General features: G+C 44.7%; 2 protein-coding genes across 2 annotated transcripts in view; one reads left to right on the plus strand and one right to left on the minus strand.

Moving 5' to 3' along the window:
• slc35a5 (solute carrier family 35 member A5) overlaps positions 1-3,778 on the plus strand; it is a 15,156-nt gene extending 11,378 nt beyond the window's left edge. Inside the window, exon 10 of the mRNA XM_063213990.1 lies at positions 1,632-3,778. Coding sequence (XP_063070060.1) covers positions 1,632-1,697 — 66 coding nt within the window. The 3' untranslated portion in view covers positions 1,698-3,778. The remainder of the gene's footprint in view (positions 1-1,631) is intronic.
• Positions 3,779-4,837: 1,059 nt separating this feature from the next.
• Positions 4,838-18,952, minus strand: part of ccdc80 (coiled-coil domain containing 80) — a 28,212-nt gene continuing 14,097 nt past the window's right edge. The window contains exons 5-8 of the mRNA XM_063213991.1: positions 16,018-16,169; positions 15,016-15,119; positions 8,228-8,311; positions 4,838-5,167 (exon numbers count right to left, since the gene is read on the minus strand). Coding sequence (XP_063070061.1) covers positions 4,848-5,167; positions 8,228-8,311; positions 15,016-15,119; positions 16,018-16,169 — 660 coding nt within the window. The 3' untranslated portion in view covers positions 4,838-4,847. The remainder of the gene's footprint in view (positions 5,168-8,227; positions 8,312-15,015; positions 15,120-16,017; positions 16,170-18,952) is intronic.

Raw genomic sequence — 18,952 nt, forward strand, 5'->3', positions numbered from 1 at the left:
AAGGGCGTTTGTCGGGCTGCAGCAAGTTGGAAGGAAAAGTATAGCAAAACAAAATTGCCAAGGATTGAATAATTAATATACAAATAAATATAACACACAAATTAATATACAAAATAAACCAAAAATAACAGCATAAGAACAGTCATGCTGTCACAACAAAGACAAAATTAAAAATTCCGCGGACCCTTTGCAATCTCTGACAGAGCCCAGGTACAGAACCAGTGGACTAGACGGTACCAGCTGAATAAAAACTGTCTAGACCGTCTTTGATGTCTTTGGACTTAATACCACGTTTATCAATAGCGTTACAGCATATCGATGGTGATATCTGGGTTTTTTAATAACGCACTCACTGTGAGGTGCAGTATCACGTTAAATTCTTATTAATTTACTTAGGTTGACACGACTACATTTGCATTACTCTGATTAGTGATTGAAATTTGCTGTTTACTCTGACAAGTGACTCAACATTTACTCTCATCAGTTGAGTCGAAATGTTTGTATTATTCTGATCAGTCCATTTCTAATGAGTTATTTTGCTTGGGCTGACCAGGTGGGAGCTCAGTTGAGGAAAACAAACTTTAGAAATTGCACAATGTCTTGTGCGCAATGCACAAAACTATTTTTTTTGACACAGACGAAACCCCTGATGAAAGCCCTATCTCCTGCTGCCTGCTGCTAAAAACAAGTGACAAAGAAAAAGAAGTTGAAGGGTGTGAGACATCTTTTTGCAACTCACTTTTTGCCCATCATCTCAGTTCACTTCCTATTTTTGTGAGTTAGAAAAGTTGAGTGTAATATGGGAGCAAATGGCCCACCACTCCTCAGAGATAGCACCAGACAGGAAACGGCAGCTTTGAGGTCATGCACATCGTCCTTAAAAAGTGTGTACGTGTATATATATATTTATCCTAATGGTGTGGTTGAACAGCATTTGGCTGAAGAAGTCTGAGAGGATAAATACCCTTAGAGACACACACTCTTTGTCATACACGCGTACAGACACGCACGCACGCACACGCACGCCACACACACACACATACTGTACACACACACACACACACACACACACACACACACACACACACACACACACACACACACACACACACACACACACACACACACACACACACACACACACACACACACACACACACACACACACACACACACACACAGTACCAGCTGTCCAGTCTGACGGTGCATAGAGTGTTCCATGTAGCCAGAGGCTTCCTGCCCAGTCGCAGTGCCCCACCCTGCCCGCCACCCTGGCGTTCGCACCTTCTCCCTCCCACCTCAACACGGCCTGGCTGGGAGCTGTTTGAACATTTCTCAGCCCTGGGAAATAAGCAGCTTCTCTGCCAGTACAGGCTGTCGTTTCCTTACACTGAGTTGATGTCGATCCTGTGTGAACTTTGCTTAAATGTGTTACTTTCAAATTGTTTCAATCGTTTTTTTTTGTTTCTTTCTGTGTGTGTGTGTGTGTGTGTGTGTGTGTGTGTGTGTGTGTGTGTGTGTGTGTGTGTGTGTGTGTGTGTGTGTGTGTGTGTGTGTGTGTGTGTGTGTGTGTGTGTGTGTGTGTGTGTGTGTGTGTGTGTGTGTGTGTGTGTGTGTGTGTGTGTGTCCAGGATGGCGAGGAGCTTGTGAGGCTCAAACCGAACACGGACAGCGATTCAGAGGAGTCTTCCTTCTAGCAGGTGTCCTGCAGTGGTATTGGTGGGACACGTCCCCTAGGAACAAGGTGTATATATAAAATCTTATAGGAAATGGACCACTTTTATAATATGTGCCATATAAATAAGCACTCACATACACTGTCCATGCACAATGTTTATATGTTTCAGTACATGGAATGTATACAGGGGTTAGACAATGAAACTGAAACACCTGGTTTTAGACCACAATAATTCATAGCAGCCCGGTTGTGTATATTGACCCTATGGAGCTCCCGGACAGTTCTAGTGGAAACAGGAGTTGAGGGTTGATTTAATTCTACCTGTGATTCGGGTAGCTGTGGTTTTGTTTTTTGGATACACTCCAGGTTAGCACCCAAAACCACCCACACTAATGACAGGTGTTTCAGTTTCATTGTCCAGCCCCTGTATGTGTGTTTTACTTTTATATGAGGAATGGGCCACAATTACATTATATGTCAACGCCAGATAAGACATTGTAGAGTCCATATACTGTGAATCGTTCTGTACGTTTTATGTGCATCTTTTCCCTATGGGTTTTGGGCATCCTCCCATTTATCCACATGATCCACAATGGAACTCACATTGCCAGAGCTCTCTGGTGCCCTACTGTAGAATGGTAAGATGTCCTCTGGCAATTAAGTTCCGTGGCAATTACCTAGTAAGTTATTGAAAGATGTGCCTGCACATTATGCTTGAAATCTAAAATTATGACAAGTAATTATGAGTTGGGGAGCTTGTTAAGGGAGAGAGAAAGATTAGAGTGAGTGTGTGGGTGTGTGAATGAGAGTATCTTGGTGCGAGCGTGTGTGCGTGTATAGGGTCGTGTGTAGTGAGGCAACACCACTCTCACATGTGCCGGTGAATAGGGACGTGATGAGTGGGTGTTGCTAGTAGAATAGGCTTAATTGAATTTGATGTGATCGAAGGGAGGCGACAATGAAATGCATCGACCCACCTCCCCCCGAGGTCGCATGTGGCGGGAATAAAAAGGGATGTTGTTATTACTGATGATGTTTTCAAACGGCACAATGGTCGTGGGGAACACGCTGTGTAATTATGCTAATTTATTTGAATGTTACATGACTGAAGGTTTCAGTTTACCGAATGGTTTGGGGAACAAATTGCCTTCACATGAAATGGCGTTGCAAAGCTCTTAGTGGCGCCGTACTGTATGTCTCTCACTGTCTGAGTTTGTTAAATGTTGTTAACATTTCCAGTCTTCATATTCAAAATCACATGCGCCTTATTCAGTGCCTATTTGTGTTAAAACATAGCCATGTATAGTTGGTTCAGTGCTTGAAGTGGGAAAAAAGAGGTGCAGGAACCCTAATCGTCCGAAAATACCATCCAAAAAGAAGTGCAGGAACCCTGATTTTCCAACAGTCTCATCAGTACCAAATCAGTACAAGTCACGTTTTTGTAGGCCTGTTGCTTGCATGCAACTTATAAAATGCAGCACACGGGATAAGTTCTGCTGGAACGCTGAGGATGAAAATGATGAGGAGGGGGAACTGAGTTCCCCTGAGTGCCCCCCCACTTCAAGCACTGAGTTGGTTGACAACACCATCTATCATTCTGAGATGTATAATATTGCTCCTCTTGTTTTCGGGAACCATACCAGAAGCACAAGCTAAACTTAACAAGGGACATACTCACTGTACTGTTGTAATGGGAAGTGTTGACATGGGCATTTTGTAATATATCTGGGGTGCGGGGGCGTGTTGCCAAAACACTGGTTTCAATGACAAAATAAATGGAAAACCAAACAAAACATGAGTCATGGGTATACTGTCTTGATTTCTAGTCATCCATTAATACATGGATATACATAGTATTAAGAGGATCATGGCACTGCAAGGCATCGTCTGTTACTTTATTTCAGTTAATTTATATCCTGATTAAATTAATAAAAGAGTTGTATAGATGTGACTTCATGTAGATGTGACTTCATGTAATCATAAAATATTTTCTGCTAATAAGCTGTCCATAGTGCAGTCTCTGAGTGTATCTTGCCAAATTAACAGCAGGGGGCACTAGATGCTAAAAAATGAAAGTCAGACATCTACTACAATGTGGTTGGAAACCCTTTAAAATGTGAAATGGCCATTCCCTCCTGACAAATATTTCCTAATGTTCAATCAGTCTCTAATAAAACCTGTATGCCTAATTACTGCCGAATTGTCATTGGTTTTAGTAGATAATGTCATGTTTTTTTCATGTTTTCTAGGATAAAACTATCAGAAATGTTTATACTGTACATACTCTTCTGTATAAGGAAAACAAGATAGGAGATTAATCAAATTTTACTTTATTGTTCTTATAGAAGAAACTGCATATAAATAAGACCATATGTAATCTTTACAATACACAAAAACAACAATTTATGAGCCCTCCTTATGAGACAACTGATTGTGACCCTCAGAAACATCTCATATCAACATCCGACAATAAATACAAAACATAAACAAAACACACATTTACTTTTTAATATTTTTTTTTGGTTCTTATCTACAAAAAAGACAGACACCCATACCTGTGATATCATGAAAGAAGACAGTCCATAGGAAGGAGTTTGGAGAATAACACAACCTTATGTAGGAAATAAAGCAGTGTTCTGACAACGTCAGCCGTGAGTGACAGGATGTAGAATCCAAATGCATAGAAACGAAACAGGAAGTAATGTGACATCATGGCACGGGCACATCGGCCCATGTCTTAAGGCTATACATACACAGACCAGGCAGAGCGTGCACTACCGCAAAGGCACCCTGATCTTTCTAACCTCCAACCCAAACCCCAACCTCTGTCTTCAACCCCCCTTACAACTCCACAATTTTAATACTGAGAGCTTTGAGGGAAACCCTCCAGGAAGCTGTATTTACACAGAGCATGGGGCGCGCTCACCACCCCTCAAGCTCCTTAATCTCTATCTCCTCCCCAACCCCAACCTTCAAATCCCTACCCATCCACCTACCCAACGTTTCCAAAACCCACAGTCATGTTGGTAAGCCGTACATAGCCACACCATGTAGTGTAGGCGTCCCAACACAGAACAGAGCTCTCAACACAGAGGCATCACTAACCCTGACCCAACCAGTCCCTCTGACCTCCCTCACCCTCCACCCCCCCCACCCCCACCCATTCCGGCTAATACCCATGATAACCGTCCTGGTGATGATAGCCATCATGGTATCCATGGTGATGGTAGCCGTAGCCGCCGTACTCGTCCTCGGGGCAGCGCATGCCCAGCGACTGCTGGATGGCCATCTCCTGCCGCCGCAGCTGCATGGAGTCGATGAGGTCGTAGATGATGGCCATGGACCACATGGGCGAGGGGTACCAGGACTTGACGTTGCCGTCCTTGCCCACCAGCAGCATGGAGAAGTACTCAGGGCTGATCTGGAAGTAGTTGCGGATGTCGCGCACCAGCGTGGCCGACAGGCCCTCGCGATCCACCGTGGCAGAGCCTGGGGAGGAGGAGAAAAATGTGTGTGTTAAGATTCTCGTTCATCTACACATAGGTCAGAGGCTCTCAACCTTTTCTTATTAAACGTCCCCTGGACCTCATCATAAGCCTCAGAACACCCCCTTAGTGTAAAATAAAATAAAATGGACTAATGCCCCCCCAATGGCAACTCAGCACCACCCCCTCTCAGCTGTCTCCTTCTCAACATCCCCAGGGGGATTCCTTATTGAGAAACACTGGTCTGGGGCATCTTAATCAGAAGAGTTAAGTACCGTACATGTAGTTACAGAAAACTGCCCTTCAACTAATCTCTTTTGGGTGAGGAGAAAGGATAGACAAGATTTCCGGATGAAATGAGCAGCACAATTTGGAGTTCTGCCATATTTAAAATGGAAATCATCAAAAATTCTGATGGTTTCTACCCTGGAATGTTATTGAATGTTGGTGTTTGTGATTAAACTTGACTTTTCGAAACCATTGTCAGAGACTAATGAGAGGAAGAAACCATGAAATTATTGGGTGGGCTCAAGACCGAAGGAATTCCGTTTTTAAGTGTCCTTAGAATAAATAATGATGAGGGATTAAATGACGATGAAAATCACATCCACGTCCCTACCATGGCCAACCTGTAGGGCACTCGACTGCCATGTGGCCGACCCGGTTTCGATTCCCGGCCTGAGTCATTTGCCAACCCCTCCCCGTCTCTCTCCCCATTCGCTTCCTGTCTACCTCTCAAACTGTCCTGTCAAATAAAGTAATAACAGACTAAAAAATCACGTCCACATCAACTACTCCGAAAACTACGTACATGGCCCTGACGTGGGCTCAGTGAAGAGGCATGGAATACAAACCACCCTCTACCACCATCTAATGTGGGCCTTCTTACAAAGGACTTCATCAGGCTGGTTTCTACAAGGATACCATTCACACAGAATCCTCATGTTTGCAAGAGAAGAAGAGACTTGGGGGATGGTCAAAACTTCAGTCAGCTCAACATGGCATCCACCATGACTGCACTGAAGTCATTGGTGTAATGGGGCAGCCATGGTGTAATGGTAAGGGAGTTGGACTGTAGATCACAGGGTTGCTGGTTAAATCCCGACCCTTACCAATCCCTTCCTCCCTCCTTGGCTGAGGTGGCCTTGGGCAAGGCGCCTAACCCCACACTGCTCCAGGGACTGTAACCAATACCCTGTAATATCTGTAAGGCGCCTTGGATAAAAGCGTCAGCTAAATGTAATGTAAGGTCCACATGGGTGTGAGTTGGGGTGGCGTATGGAGTGGGTATAGAGGAGGAATAGCCTCATTTCCTTCCCATAAAGTTGTTCATACACAAGAGTGTTTCGTAAAAAAGGGCTTTTCAGAGGCCTCCTTGTCAAAGCACAGCGGATTTTGAGAGAATTTCTTGTAGTGCTTAAAGGGCTGTTGTGTCAACAGGATTCCTGGGCATGAGACGCTCCTTTTAACAGGATGGGTGGAGGAAGAGATGAGAGAGAGGGAGGGAGAGGGGGATGAAAGCTTCCTTTTTTGTGGTGGCGTCTTACTCAGCACTCCTGATCCTGTTCCTAAGAAACAAGTCGCCGCTTGATCCATCGCATACACGCGGGTGAGCTTGGAGGCATTGCTGATACAGCCTCTTAACACGCACACACGCACACACACACACACACTCACACTCACACTCACACTCACACTCACACTCACACTCACACACACACACACACACACACACACACACACACACACACACACACACACACACACACAGCTGCACAAGCACACCCTGAGAGTTTGAGGTATTTAAAAAAGTTGGAAAATATGCAATCTTAACTTCTTCTTTCAAAGTCGTTTTCTCTTTCTTACAGTTCAAGTTTTTTTCTTTAGTGCAGAGAAATATTATTCCTATGTGATCCTACCTTGAACTTGTTTTCCCATGGTTTTCATTTTTGATTCAAAGAACCCACAGAAAGATAAACAGAGTCAGCGAAAAGATGTATATTCTGTACATGTAGGTGCGTGTGTGGCAGAGAGAGAGAGAGAGAGAGAGAGAGAGAGAGAGAGAGAGAAAGAGTGTGTATTGGTAAGTGTTTGTGAGAGAGAATGAGACATACTGTACATGTGTGCCACCACCCTTCATACAGTATGATGTCGGTGGATCTGACCATGGGCCTGCAGCAGAAGAGAAGATGGCTACCTACTGCTGCAGTAGGGGAAAGGACAGCTCACGAAGGCCAGCCAACGTCAACACCGCTCTACGCCAGCCGACCGCTCAAATTTTTACACTTTGCACAACTATTGGGGAGGAGCCTTTAGCCCCCAGGAGCACCTGGCTGGGGCCGCTGGTGCACCAGTGGCTCTGCCCGATTGAAAAAGACGAAGAAAATAAAACTGCCCTCTGTTTATTTGGGAGCGCTTATTGCTCAGAAAGGTTTCTGAGCGTGTTTGGGGCTGGGCATAGGGACTTTTGCTTATTCATTACTGGGACACAGTGGATGCTTTCTGTTCCAGGGGTCGTGAATGGGGACTTGCGGGTCGTTTCAGAAATGCCAGTCCAGACACACCCCCTTTCTACTCGGCTCGTTTTCTAGAGCTGCTAGGGGTGGTGGATGGGGTCGTGTGCTGGGGATATTGGGAGGGAGGGCTGAGTAGTTTTATGGGGATGTATGGGGAGCTTTTGAAGTGAAGAGAGCCTCAAATCCCAGTGAAAAAGTTGTCTGACATCGTCCACACATAATGAGAATTTTCCCCAGGACCGAGTACCACGTTACTGTGGAAAATTGAGACCAGCTTCACAGAGCTTGATAAATGGTTAAATGATGAAAGATAGATAGCAAAACACGCCAGAACACTGCTAACCACATAAGCCCTGGTTCGCGCATGGTTTTCTTCAACCATCTTTTCAAGTTCTAATTGTGCGGTTGAACTACCTAAATATTAGGTATCCATCTTCCGCTTCATACTTTCTAGCTGACTGCATGGACAAAGTCATCCGAAGTAGACTTAACGGAAAACACAAGTTGTACTTCGCCGAAATGATGACATACAGTGTTGTGACTCTTACCATTGATGGGGTACAGGTCCAGGACTCCTCCCATGTCTGTGGGCTCAGTGCCCACCAGCTTCAGGACGGAGATGTGTCTCAGCCCTGTTGGGGTGAACAAAGAGAAACAGAGAAATATTGTTCAGTTACTGTAGCAGTGAAAACGTCATCAGCACCAACCTCTTTACAAATACGCATAAGTTCCCTATTGATGAAAACTTCTTCTCCTCCCATTTGATAATAAAATAGTAATCATAGCTTTATTTGTCCCAGTATGGACAATTGTTTTGCAGTAGTGATGCACGCACGCACGCACGCACGCACGCGCGCGCACACACACACACACACACACACACACACACACACACACACACACACACACACACACACACACACACACACACACACACACATAAACACATAAACACAAACATTAAAAAACACAAAAGGGAGGGGGGTTAGAGATGAGTTAATAAACTAAGGTGGAGAGATAAGATCTACAATAAAAACACAACATATGAGGTTCCTAGTGGAGTTTCACAGATGAACAGCAGAGGGTAGGAACGAGTGCTTGTATCTGTTGGTCCTGGCCATTGGATTTTTAAAGGTGCACTGTGTAAGATGGTGGCCAGAGTAGCTTTTGCAACTATGTTCTTCTCCTCCTCTTTCTTCTTCTTCTTCTTCTTCTTCTTCTTCTTCTTCTTCTTCTTCTTCTCCTTCTTCTTCCTCTTCTCCTTCTTCTTCCTCCTCCTCATCTTCTTCTTCTTCTTCTTCTTCTTCTTCTTCTTCTTCTTCTTCTTCTTCTTCTTCTTCTTCTTCTTCTTCTTCTTCTTCTTCTTCTTCTTCTTCTTCTTCTTCTTCTTCTTCACCAAGCACCTACTTACTGTTTCGTATATTTGTTCATTACCAGTCCTGTTTCTGTTTTTTTAGGTCTTCAGACTAGAGCAGACTCCTCATCTGCCGTAATCAGCGGGGAATGTGGCCGCCACGTCATTCGGTTCTCATCAGAGGAGACACGGCACAGGACTCATGGAGAAACGGCATTTCACAAAGCGTGAGCCAAGCAACAAAACATTGTGGTGTGTGAACATTGCAGAACCAACCAAGCCGATGAAGCCAAAAAGGAAAGGGAAAAGTCATGGAAAACTCAGCCGAGGCGGCCTAGGCAAACATCAACTCTTTGGCTTTGCTTGGATTCAGAGAATGATAAATCCTTTAGATTTTTATTTCGGGCAAACACACAGTGGTTTTATTTCGACGCCCTATTAATGGTGGATTGGACGAATATCAACACTGAATTAAATGACAGCACATGACATTACATTATAATTAGGTACCAAAATAAAAGCCTCAAGAGCAAGATCAATCATAGAAAATCCATTTGAAAGCCTCCTCCAAACACTGCAGTGACAGACAGCGGATATGCATATTTTTATTTGCTAACGAGTGCAGAAGGCCCAGCCAACAAACTCTCTCTCTCTCTCTCTGCTCTCTCTCTCTCTCTCTCTCTCTCTCTCTCTCTCTCTCTCTCTCTCTCTCTCTCTCTCTCTCTCTCTCTCTCTCTCTCTCTCTCTCTCTCTCTCTCACACACACACACACACACACACACACACACACACACACACACACACACACAACATGATAAAAGGATTTCACCTCCCCCTACACCATTGGCTTGTATTGTGTATCTTGATGAAACAATAGATGTCCAAATGTCTTTAAACCACTAGTGGAGGAGACTCTCTTCCTACTGAGGGAGTGTTTCAGACTATTCCCGTACTCCAACAGCAAGTGTGTGTGTGTGTTGCTCTTGGCCTGGGCCAAAGCCAAATGGCCATCCTTCAGACCTGTCACAAACAAAGGCAAAATTGCTCACAGCGGGCTAATGAAGTCAAGAAAAAGAATTGAAGTAAAATTTGCTGAGCAGAAACATTGCTTTACTGACATGTTAGGGTTAGGCATGGGTTTAGTCAGGGCACAGCATAGCATTTTTGCATTAAGCAACAGAAAATCGCTGATACAGTGGGAAAACGGGGTCATCTCTATGTTCCCCGGGTCCTATGTTCCCCAGGTCCTATGTTCCCCGCTACTTCCAAGTAGACTGCTACCGCATGGCAAAGCGCAGGTTATTGTTGCAACTCTGACAGGTTTTAGGGACAGTTTTGGTCAAGGCACAAATTTACAACTCAGAAACATTGCATCACTGACAGGTTAGGTTTAGGGATTGTTTTGGGAAGGGCACAATTTGAAAACTCGGAAACATAGGCTTCAATGCGGGGAACTTAGGACCTTTTTTTCAAAAAAGGGGTCTATGTTCCCCGCTGCTTCCAAGTAGACTGCTGCCGCATGGCAAAGCGCAGTTTGTTGTTGGTTTTCGGAAGGGCACAATTTGAAAACTCGGTCCCATACAAAGACCGGGGAACATAGGACCCGGGGAACATAGCACCTGCGGAACATAGGTACACTCACTGCTTCAGCCTCGTCAAGTGACAACAGTGCTTTTCTGTGGCGTTGAGGACTACAACTGAACTTGCGAAGGCGTCGCACATCAACGCGGAATGCACTAGCACAACATACGTACGCCTGTACATGAATCCAGTCTGCCTACACACGTTTCAGCAACTTCTGATTACAATTTTTGTTTAATACTTCTTAAACAAAAATACCTCTTCACGCTTGATCACATAAGGACGAAGGGCGAGAAGCATTATGGGCCACACCCGAATCTCTTTATCCACCCTCAGTGAATTCACAGTGTTAGTCTTCATTCTGAAAGACGTGTTGACCACACATTGTGGATGCCTGAGGTATAGCTCGACAGGGTCTGTGCTCAGACCTGTGATTGTGAGGGTGTGGAGACTTCAGCACAAAGTTAAAATCAAAGAAATCAAGGAGAGAGAGAGAGAGAGAGAGAGAGAGAGAGAGAGAGAGAGAGAGAGAGAGAGAGAGAGAGAGAGAGCGAAACAGAAGACATGCACTATAGAAATTGAGAGTTGGAAACAGAGCTTGTCCCCAGTGTCCTCATTATTTGTCAAGCAAGCATGACTTTTATTAGGAGATTTACGGTGTCATCTGCACTAATGGAGCCATGCTTATTATGAGTTATGCCTCTGCCTAGTAATGGAAGATACATTACACACACACCAACTCAAATACACAGACGAACTAAGAAGTGCAAGCATGCAACTACAGCATGTGTGCGCTCGCACACACACACACACACACACACACGGCCTGTCACGGAGACACACACGCACATACACACACGCACACGCACACTAATGAGGCTGTCATCTGGGAGACTAATAAGGAGTGTTTGTTTTAGCATGATGCAAAAACTGCTCTGGAAGTCATTTGTAGACCTGCATCATCTGTTGTGGAAACCGTCTCTCTCTCTCTCTCTCTCTCTCTCTCTCTCTCTCTCTCTCTCTCTCTCTCTCATTGCCTGTTTATATTCTCACAGGTTTTCAAATTCTTTAAAAAAAAATCAGTTGAATAGCACTATTCTGTGTCTGCTGTAGACTAACAAGGGTGAAAACAAACCATGATTTGTGCGTGCGTGTGTGCATGTGTGTGCGCATGTGTGTGTGTTTGTATGCTTGCACCTGTGTGTGTGCATGCAGGTGTGTGTGTATGTGTGTGAATGTGAGTGCTTGCATTATATTTATGATGTATTGCATGTGCATTAACCTTTGCTGGGGTCAAATATACTGTAAGTACATTTACATCAGGCAAACTGTCAACAAATAGTTGCCAAATAATGTCATGTGGGCTACTTACATATACACGTCGATATGCACACGCAGTAAAAACAAAGTTCACGGCTCTTCGTTTAGATTTGTCTCCTGCCTTGTGTCACGAGGGAATAAACATGCGAAAGCCGCCAGTTACCATTGGCTTTGCTGGTTTGAGGCTTGCTAAGACACCGTGACCAACCACATTCATTCACAGTTCACACGATAGACGGTTTAAATCTGCGTGTTATCTTACTGACTTGTATATGATAGCATGTTGCCCAGCGTTAAAGCGATGGTTCGGAGTAGAATCACCCTAATGTCATTTGAACCGTGACACCCATCCACCTTTACACCCGAAGTGTTTTCTGCCGCAGACTTACATCAACAGAGTTGCCGTGTTATTCGATGTTTATTCCGGTTAGCTTGACTCAAGCGCATATGGATACTGGGCACCGTCTCCAAACTTTCCCCACAAAAATAACATGTCATTACACCAAACTTCTGCAGTAGCACAAATATGGTCTGTACTCACGAAACGAAGCATTTGGAAGTTTGGAAATAGTCCAGGAGTTTAGTATTATCAACACAAGCTGAATAGCTTCTCTGCTGCTAAAGCTGTGCCAACGTTACTTCCGTCATATGAGACAAGCCCGTAAAAGTCTTCAACAAACTTCCAGACGAGAGTGTTAAAAAAGTTTTCACTGAATTGTGATTAAGGGTTATATTTTCAAGGCAATACTTAAAAGATATTTCAAATCTTACCTACTATCAATTAGACAAGGATTTTCGTTATCAATACTGATGCTGAATTCACTTTTCATTGTGCATATTATGAGCTTCGTTGAGGACTCTTACATGCTTGTCTTAGATGACGGAAGTAACGTTGGCGCAGCTTTAGCAGCAGAGAAGCTATTCGGCTTGTGTTGATGATAATAAACTCCTGGACTATTTCCAAACTTCCAAATGCTTCGTTTCGTGAGTACAGACCATATTTGTGCTACTGCAGAAGTTTGGTGTAATGACATGTTATTTTTGTGGGGAAAGTTTGGAGACGGTGCCCAGTATCCATATGCGCTTGAGTCAATCTAACCGGAATAAACATCGAATAACACGGCAACTCTGTTGATGTAAGCCTGCGGCAGAAAACACTTCGGGTGTAAAGGTGGATGGGTGTCACGGTTCAAATGACATTAGGGTGATTCTACTCCGAACCATCGCTTTAACGCTGGGCAACATGCTATCATATACAAGTCAGTAAGATAACACGCAGATTTAAACCGTCTATCGTGTTTGTGCACTACGCTTTTGTATGTTGACTCGTGCTCCACAACACCCTGTGACAGGGTTTTAGGTTAGGTTTAGGGATGGTTTTGGTCAGAGCACACTTTTGCCACAACTTTTCCATTTCCCTTGCTTGTTTCGCTGGCAAAAGCAAAGCATCAGAAGCGTTGCTTTACTAACTGGTTAGGCATGGTTTTGGTCAGGGGACAGCAGAGCATTTTTGCATTTAGCAACAGAAAAACGCAGCTGCAACAGAAATTCACCAACATGGCTGGAAAACTGTGCCAACCTGGTCACATGACAAAAGTGCTTTTCCACGGCGTTGAGAACCACGACTTTACTTGCAAAGGCGTGGCACCTCAACGTGGGATGCACTGGCGTGAAATACACACGCCTTTACATGATGCCAGTCTGTGCTGGGAAACCTAATGACAAAGACTTCCAGGCCTCAGTGTTTACTGCTTCACGCTCCATTCATGGTGGTCTCGCTAACATCCTCGTCGTCTTCACCCGTGATTGTTTTTCTAAGGCCATGGGGACTGGATATGATGATGGTGTGGAAGAATAATGGTGCAACTTAGAGAGAGAACCGTCGGCCCGACCTCAAAAAACATTTTACGCGCCTGCCGGGACCTGCTGTGGGTGTTCTCTGTGGTTTTGTATATTCCCACCGAGGAACTGTTATTGGGGACAGATGGAGGTCCAGGTAGGCTAGAGTCCATGCTCAGTGGTATATGCTGCCTTTAAGGGTTTACGGTACTTTCTATTCATTATTTTGGTGTTGAGTGTTCTTTTTTTTAAATCCAGGATATAATATAGTTTATACATATCCTGTCCAGACAGTAAATATCCTGTAAATACCCATGTAGACTGATTTTTCCGTTGTTATTCATGACTCAACATCGGGTCGAATCATTGGTACAAGAGTTTTATCTGGCTGGTGATTGGTTGTGAGTGACCAGCTTCCTCACCTACACTCAGGGTTCTTTCCGCTATCCCAATTCCAGCCCTCCGTTGTGCTTGTGGCCTTGCAATGACGTCATTGACGAGAGAAGTTTAATTCAATATCTCTTAGAGACATAATTCAAAGGTAGTTTTCTGGTTTGCAATCGGGATGTTGAATGGGGAAAAGTCACCCAAAAGTTGATTGTGGCTAGGCTGACAGCAGGGAAACTTTATTGTTTTCTCCACGGAGGCGGGGCATCAGCAAAGCGTGAGGCCACAAGCACAGGTTGAGGACGGGAGATAGAATAATGGACTATACACTCATTCCCTCACTTTCTTACTCACGCCCACTCACTCACTCCCTTCATTCACCCATCAAGTCGCTCGCTATCTCCACCCACCCATGCAATCACTCAGTCACTTACTCATTCACTCTCACTGGCTGAATCTCAAATGGTGCACTTGTGCACTTCGGGCACTATGTTTCAGTGCGTAACTAATACGGCATGCGCACTGAAACATGAACACTAAAGTGCACAAGTGCACCATTTGAGATTCAGCCACTCACTCACTCACTCACTCACTCACTCACTCACTCACTCACTCACTCACTCACTCACTCACTCACTCACTCACTCACTCACTCACTCACTCACTCACTCACTCACTCACTCACTCACTCACTCACTCACTCACTCACTCACTTCACTCACTCACTCACTCACTCACTCACTCACTCACTCACTCACTCACTCACCCACCCTTGCGCCCACTCGCTCTTTCAGTCAGTCCTCTACCTTTCACTTTCACTTATTCACTCATGTCATTATTCCATCTCTCTCTTACCCAGATTGCAGGCCTGGCTGCCCAGTGCATAGATCTGCTGCTGGTAAGCCCATTCCTCGTCATTAGGAGCCGAGATGACGAACAGCCTCCTCCTCCAGCGGAACCTGTAAACAACACCACACCACACGCCAGGACAAGCCAAACACACACATTACATTATATTACATTACATTACATTGCATTTCATAGCATTACCGGTACATTACATTTCATTACATTACATTACACTGCATTGCATTACATTGCATTACAATTCTAAAGTGGCTTTCATGGAAGACAAACACAGCCAAATACAGAGTGTGCATGCATGGCTTATTATGACAGAAATGCACCCATGTTGACGTCGCCTCGTCTAACCTTTCTGCGGTTTTCATTGCAGCACTTTTTACTGCATTCATAAATAACTGAGTAATGGTTACAGTTGCAAGCTCCAGTTTTTGAGTTTATTAGACGTTTTATGGGAATCATGGGGAAATTTCTGCTTTTGACATTTCGAAAAAGGCGGACGAAAAGGTGGATTTGATTAATCTAAAAGCCCTGACTGAGGCAGCAGCTGTTGGACTGAATGTGTGAATGGTGATGGTGAAGAACTTGTCGGGCCAAAACAAAAGTCATAAAATTTGCCTTTTTTTGCGGTCATCAAAACAATGAATAAGACCATTATAACAGATGCACAAGGAATTATGAAAAAGTTATGAGCTCGACTATAAATTTGGGTGTTGTGCCGTATTATGTTTCTTACACATCACTGGGTGGCTTGGGGAGGGGCGTGTGTGTGTGTGTGTGTGTGTGTGTGTGTGTGTGTGTGTGTGTGTGTGTGTGTGTGTGTGTGTGTGTGTGTGTGTGTGTGTGTGTGTGTGTGTGTGTGTGTGTGTGTGTGTGTGTGTGTGTGTGTGTGTGCCTGCGTGCGTGCCTGTGTGCATGCATGCATTTGTGTGTGTGTGTGTGTGCGTGCGTGCCTGCGTGTGTGTGTGTGTTTGTGTACGCGGTCTGTACTGTCACCTTGACAGGAAGTTCTCTAATGATCTGGGCTTGTCCTCCTTCTTGCAGACCACGCCATCTCTCTTCTGCTGCTCCATCTCTCGAATCCTCGAGGCGAACGTGTCCAAGTAGTCAAACACCGCCTTCATGGCAATGGGGACCTCGTAGAATTGCTGCAACAACACAATAATAATAATAATGATGCACATGAAATGAAGTAACCACAACACTACGACCATGAATAAATAATATACAGTCGAATTGCTGCAACAATGGGGGTCAATGATGTTCTAGTTGTAAAACACGTCAGGGTGGTGCAGCGACAGCTAATACTGCTGTTGTATGGATTTTTTTGTTGTGGATTGTCAAGTCAAGTCAAGTTAAACATATTCATTGCAACAATACAATAATTATAAATTATTCATTAATTTACTGCCATTATATTCGTTCACCTGACATCTGAGCCCAAAAAAACCGCGATTGACTCATATGCAAGTTAAAGTAACCACAACACTTCTATGACCGTGGGTAAACGACATAATTGACATTATGAATATATTTTCTTATGGTCTTTGCAGAATACTGTCTCTCAAAAATAAACTAGGCGACCTAATATCCTGTGTGTGTGTGTGTGTGAGTGTATGTGAGTGCATGCGTGCGCGCATGTGCATGATGCATGTGTGTGTGTTTGTGTGCAAGCACACCTGCGTGTGTGTATTTATATGCGTGCAGACGTGTGTGTGTGTGTGTGTGCACATGTGCATGAATGCATAGTGCGTGTATGCGTGTGACTTGGCTACTGCTTGGCCAAGGGCAGGCTAGTCACGGGAATGCTAAACATCTTTTTTTTTCTCGTGCTCCCAGGCACACAAACCTCAACAAACATAGCACTTGCGTAAGGCTCCCAAAGTAACTGCTCTACTGTATGCTGACTAGCTCCTAGCTCCTCATGCTGCATTCCTCTGACCCCTTAGGCTCAGGGAAGCTGACAGGGGGGTCAAAGGGGTCAGTTGTCCCAGGCTCATGGAGAGAAGGGGCCCTGAATTGTGGCCACAGTCCATTATATCTATTGGGGTCTTTGAGATGTCTTTGTCCCGGGCCCGGCCACAGCTACCGCCGACCACATTCAGGCTGCCTGACCCATCCAAGTCATGCAGTGCTAAGCTGACCCGTGAGGAGAGCAAAGCTGGGATAAATAGATAGATGCATGAAAGCTGTGGTCACACTGAGCAGTGTTTTTGGATTCTGGACGCATAATCAGCTGACAGAGGAAGGCATGGAGACACGGGGCGTAGCGTGGAGAGACAGAAGCAGAAAAACAGAAAAACAGAAACAGATACGTAGGCTACGGCAGATGGAGACAGATGGAGACGTGGAGAAGCCAGGTATTTAAAAAGCAGCGGGCAGCATCCCAAAGACTGCAGGAGAAGAGGAGACATTTAGACAGCAATGGAAGAGGGACAGATAGGCACAGAAAACAAAACTAAGAAGAGTAGAAGAGGCAGAAAGGAGCACAATACATCTCCATCCATGGCTGAAGTGCCCTTGAGCAAGGCACCTAACCCCACATTGCTCCAGGGACTGTAACCAATACCCTGACAAATGATAACTGTACGTCGCTTTGAATAAAATGAAAGCGTCAGCTAAATGAACACGTAATGTAATGTAATGTAATGTAATGATGACCAATAGAATTGAAAGAAAGAGTACCTCCCTTCCCTGAACAGATCCTTGGACTTACTTTTAATAGACTATCTAGCTCTACTTTTTATCCTCTGCTCTGCTGTGCTGTGCTTTACTGAGTTGCACTGAACGCAGTGCTGACTGGGTGCACACTGGCCTCTTTGTTTACGCCATCTGTCTGCAAACAGGGCCTGGCCTTACTCCTGCCGCTCACATCATACCATAACACACCACACCACACCACACCACACCACACTGCATTGCCATCTCCCAACCCAAACCAATAAGGAGCCAACAGGGCCCGACTCACTGTCTGCATCTCCCACTGCCTTGCCCACTGCTATTGCAAGAGAAATTGGATGTGTGTGACTGACCAGGGGTGCATAGAAAGCATTGTTGCTGACTAACTGAGCAACTTACTTGGTTGTAACAATGCTGCTTTCGAGAAATGGGGCCCCAGATCTGTGCTGTTTGCCCTCACAAATGTCTCTGTTTCTTCATCTCTCTCTCTCTCTCTCTCTCTCTCTCTCTCTCTCTCTCTCTCTCTCTCTCTCTCTCTCTCTCTCTGACTCTGCCACTGCCACAGATACTGGGGGACTCTCCAACTGACTGACCACTAGTTTTGTGCATATTTCCCTTTGCCCATTTCTTTTCTCAGTTTTTTTGTACACTCTTTTTCTCACTGATTCCCTACTCCCACTCTCTGATTCTCTTTTGGCTATCTCTCCAGATTTCATTTTTTCTCCTCATCCCCTAATCAGTTCCTTTCAATTTTCTATAAACTCTATAAAGCCGCTCACGTAACTAAAACTCATCTCACATCACACACATGCAAAGAAACAACACACACGCATGCATGCACACATGCACGCACGCACGCGCACACACACACACACGCACACACACACACACACACACACACACACACACACACACACACACACACACACACACACACACACACACACACACACACACATACACACACACACACACACACACACACACACACACACACACACACACACACACACACACACACACACACACACATGTTTCTTTCTCTCAGCCATTTAAAAATGGTGAGTGTGGGCAGTTTAGTTTAGGTCAGAGGGCTATGGCCAAAACGCATTCCCTGCTCCTCACTCCAACACACAGTGAATATGCAGTGTTAAATCAACACTTACAGAGTACGCTGGGACCAAATACACTCTAGAACATGTTAAATCAACTCTCTTGATGATGAATTAATGCTGCATTTTTTTATTTATTT

The sequence above is a fragment of the Engraulis encrasicolus genome, chromosome 13 (assembly GCF_034702125.1).
Source record: "Engraulis encrasicolus isolate BLACKSEA-1 chromosome 13, IST_EnEncr_1.0, whole genome shotgun sequence".
Classification (NCBI taxonomy): domain Eukaryota; kingdom Metazoa; phylum Chordata; class Actinopteri; order Clupeiformes; family Engraulidae; genus Engraulis; species Engraulis encrasicolus.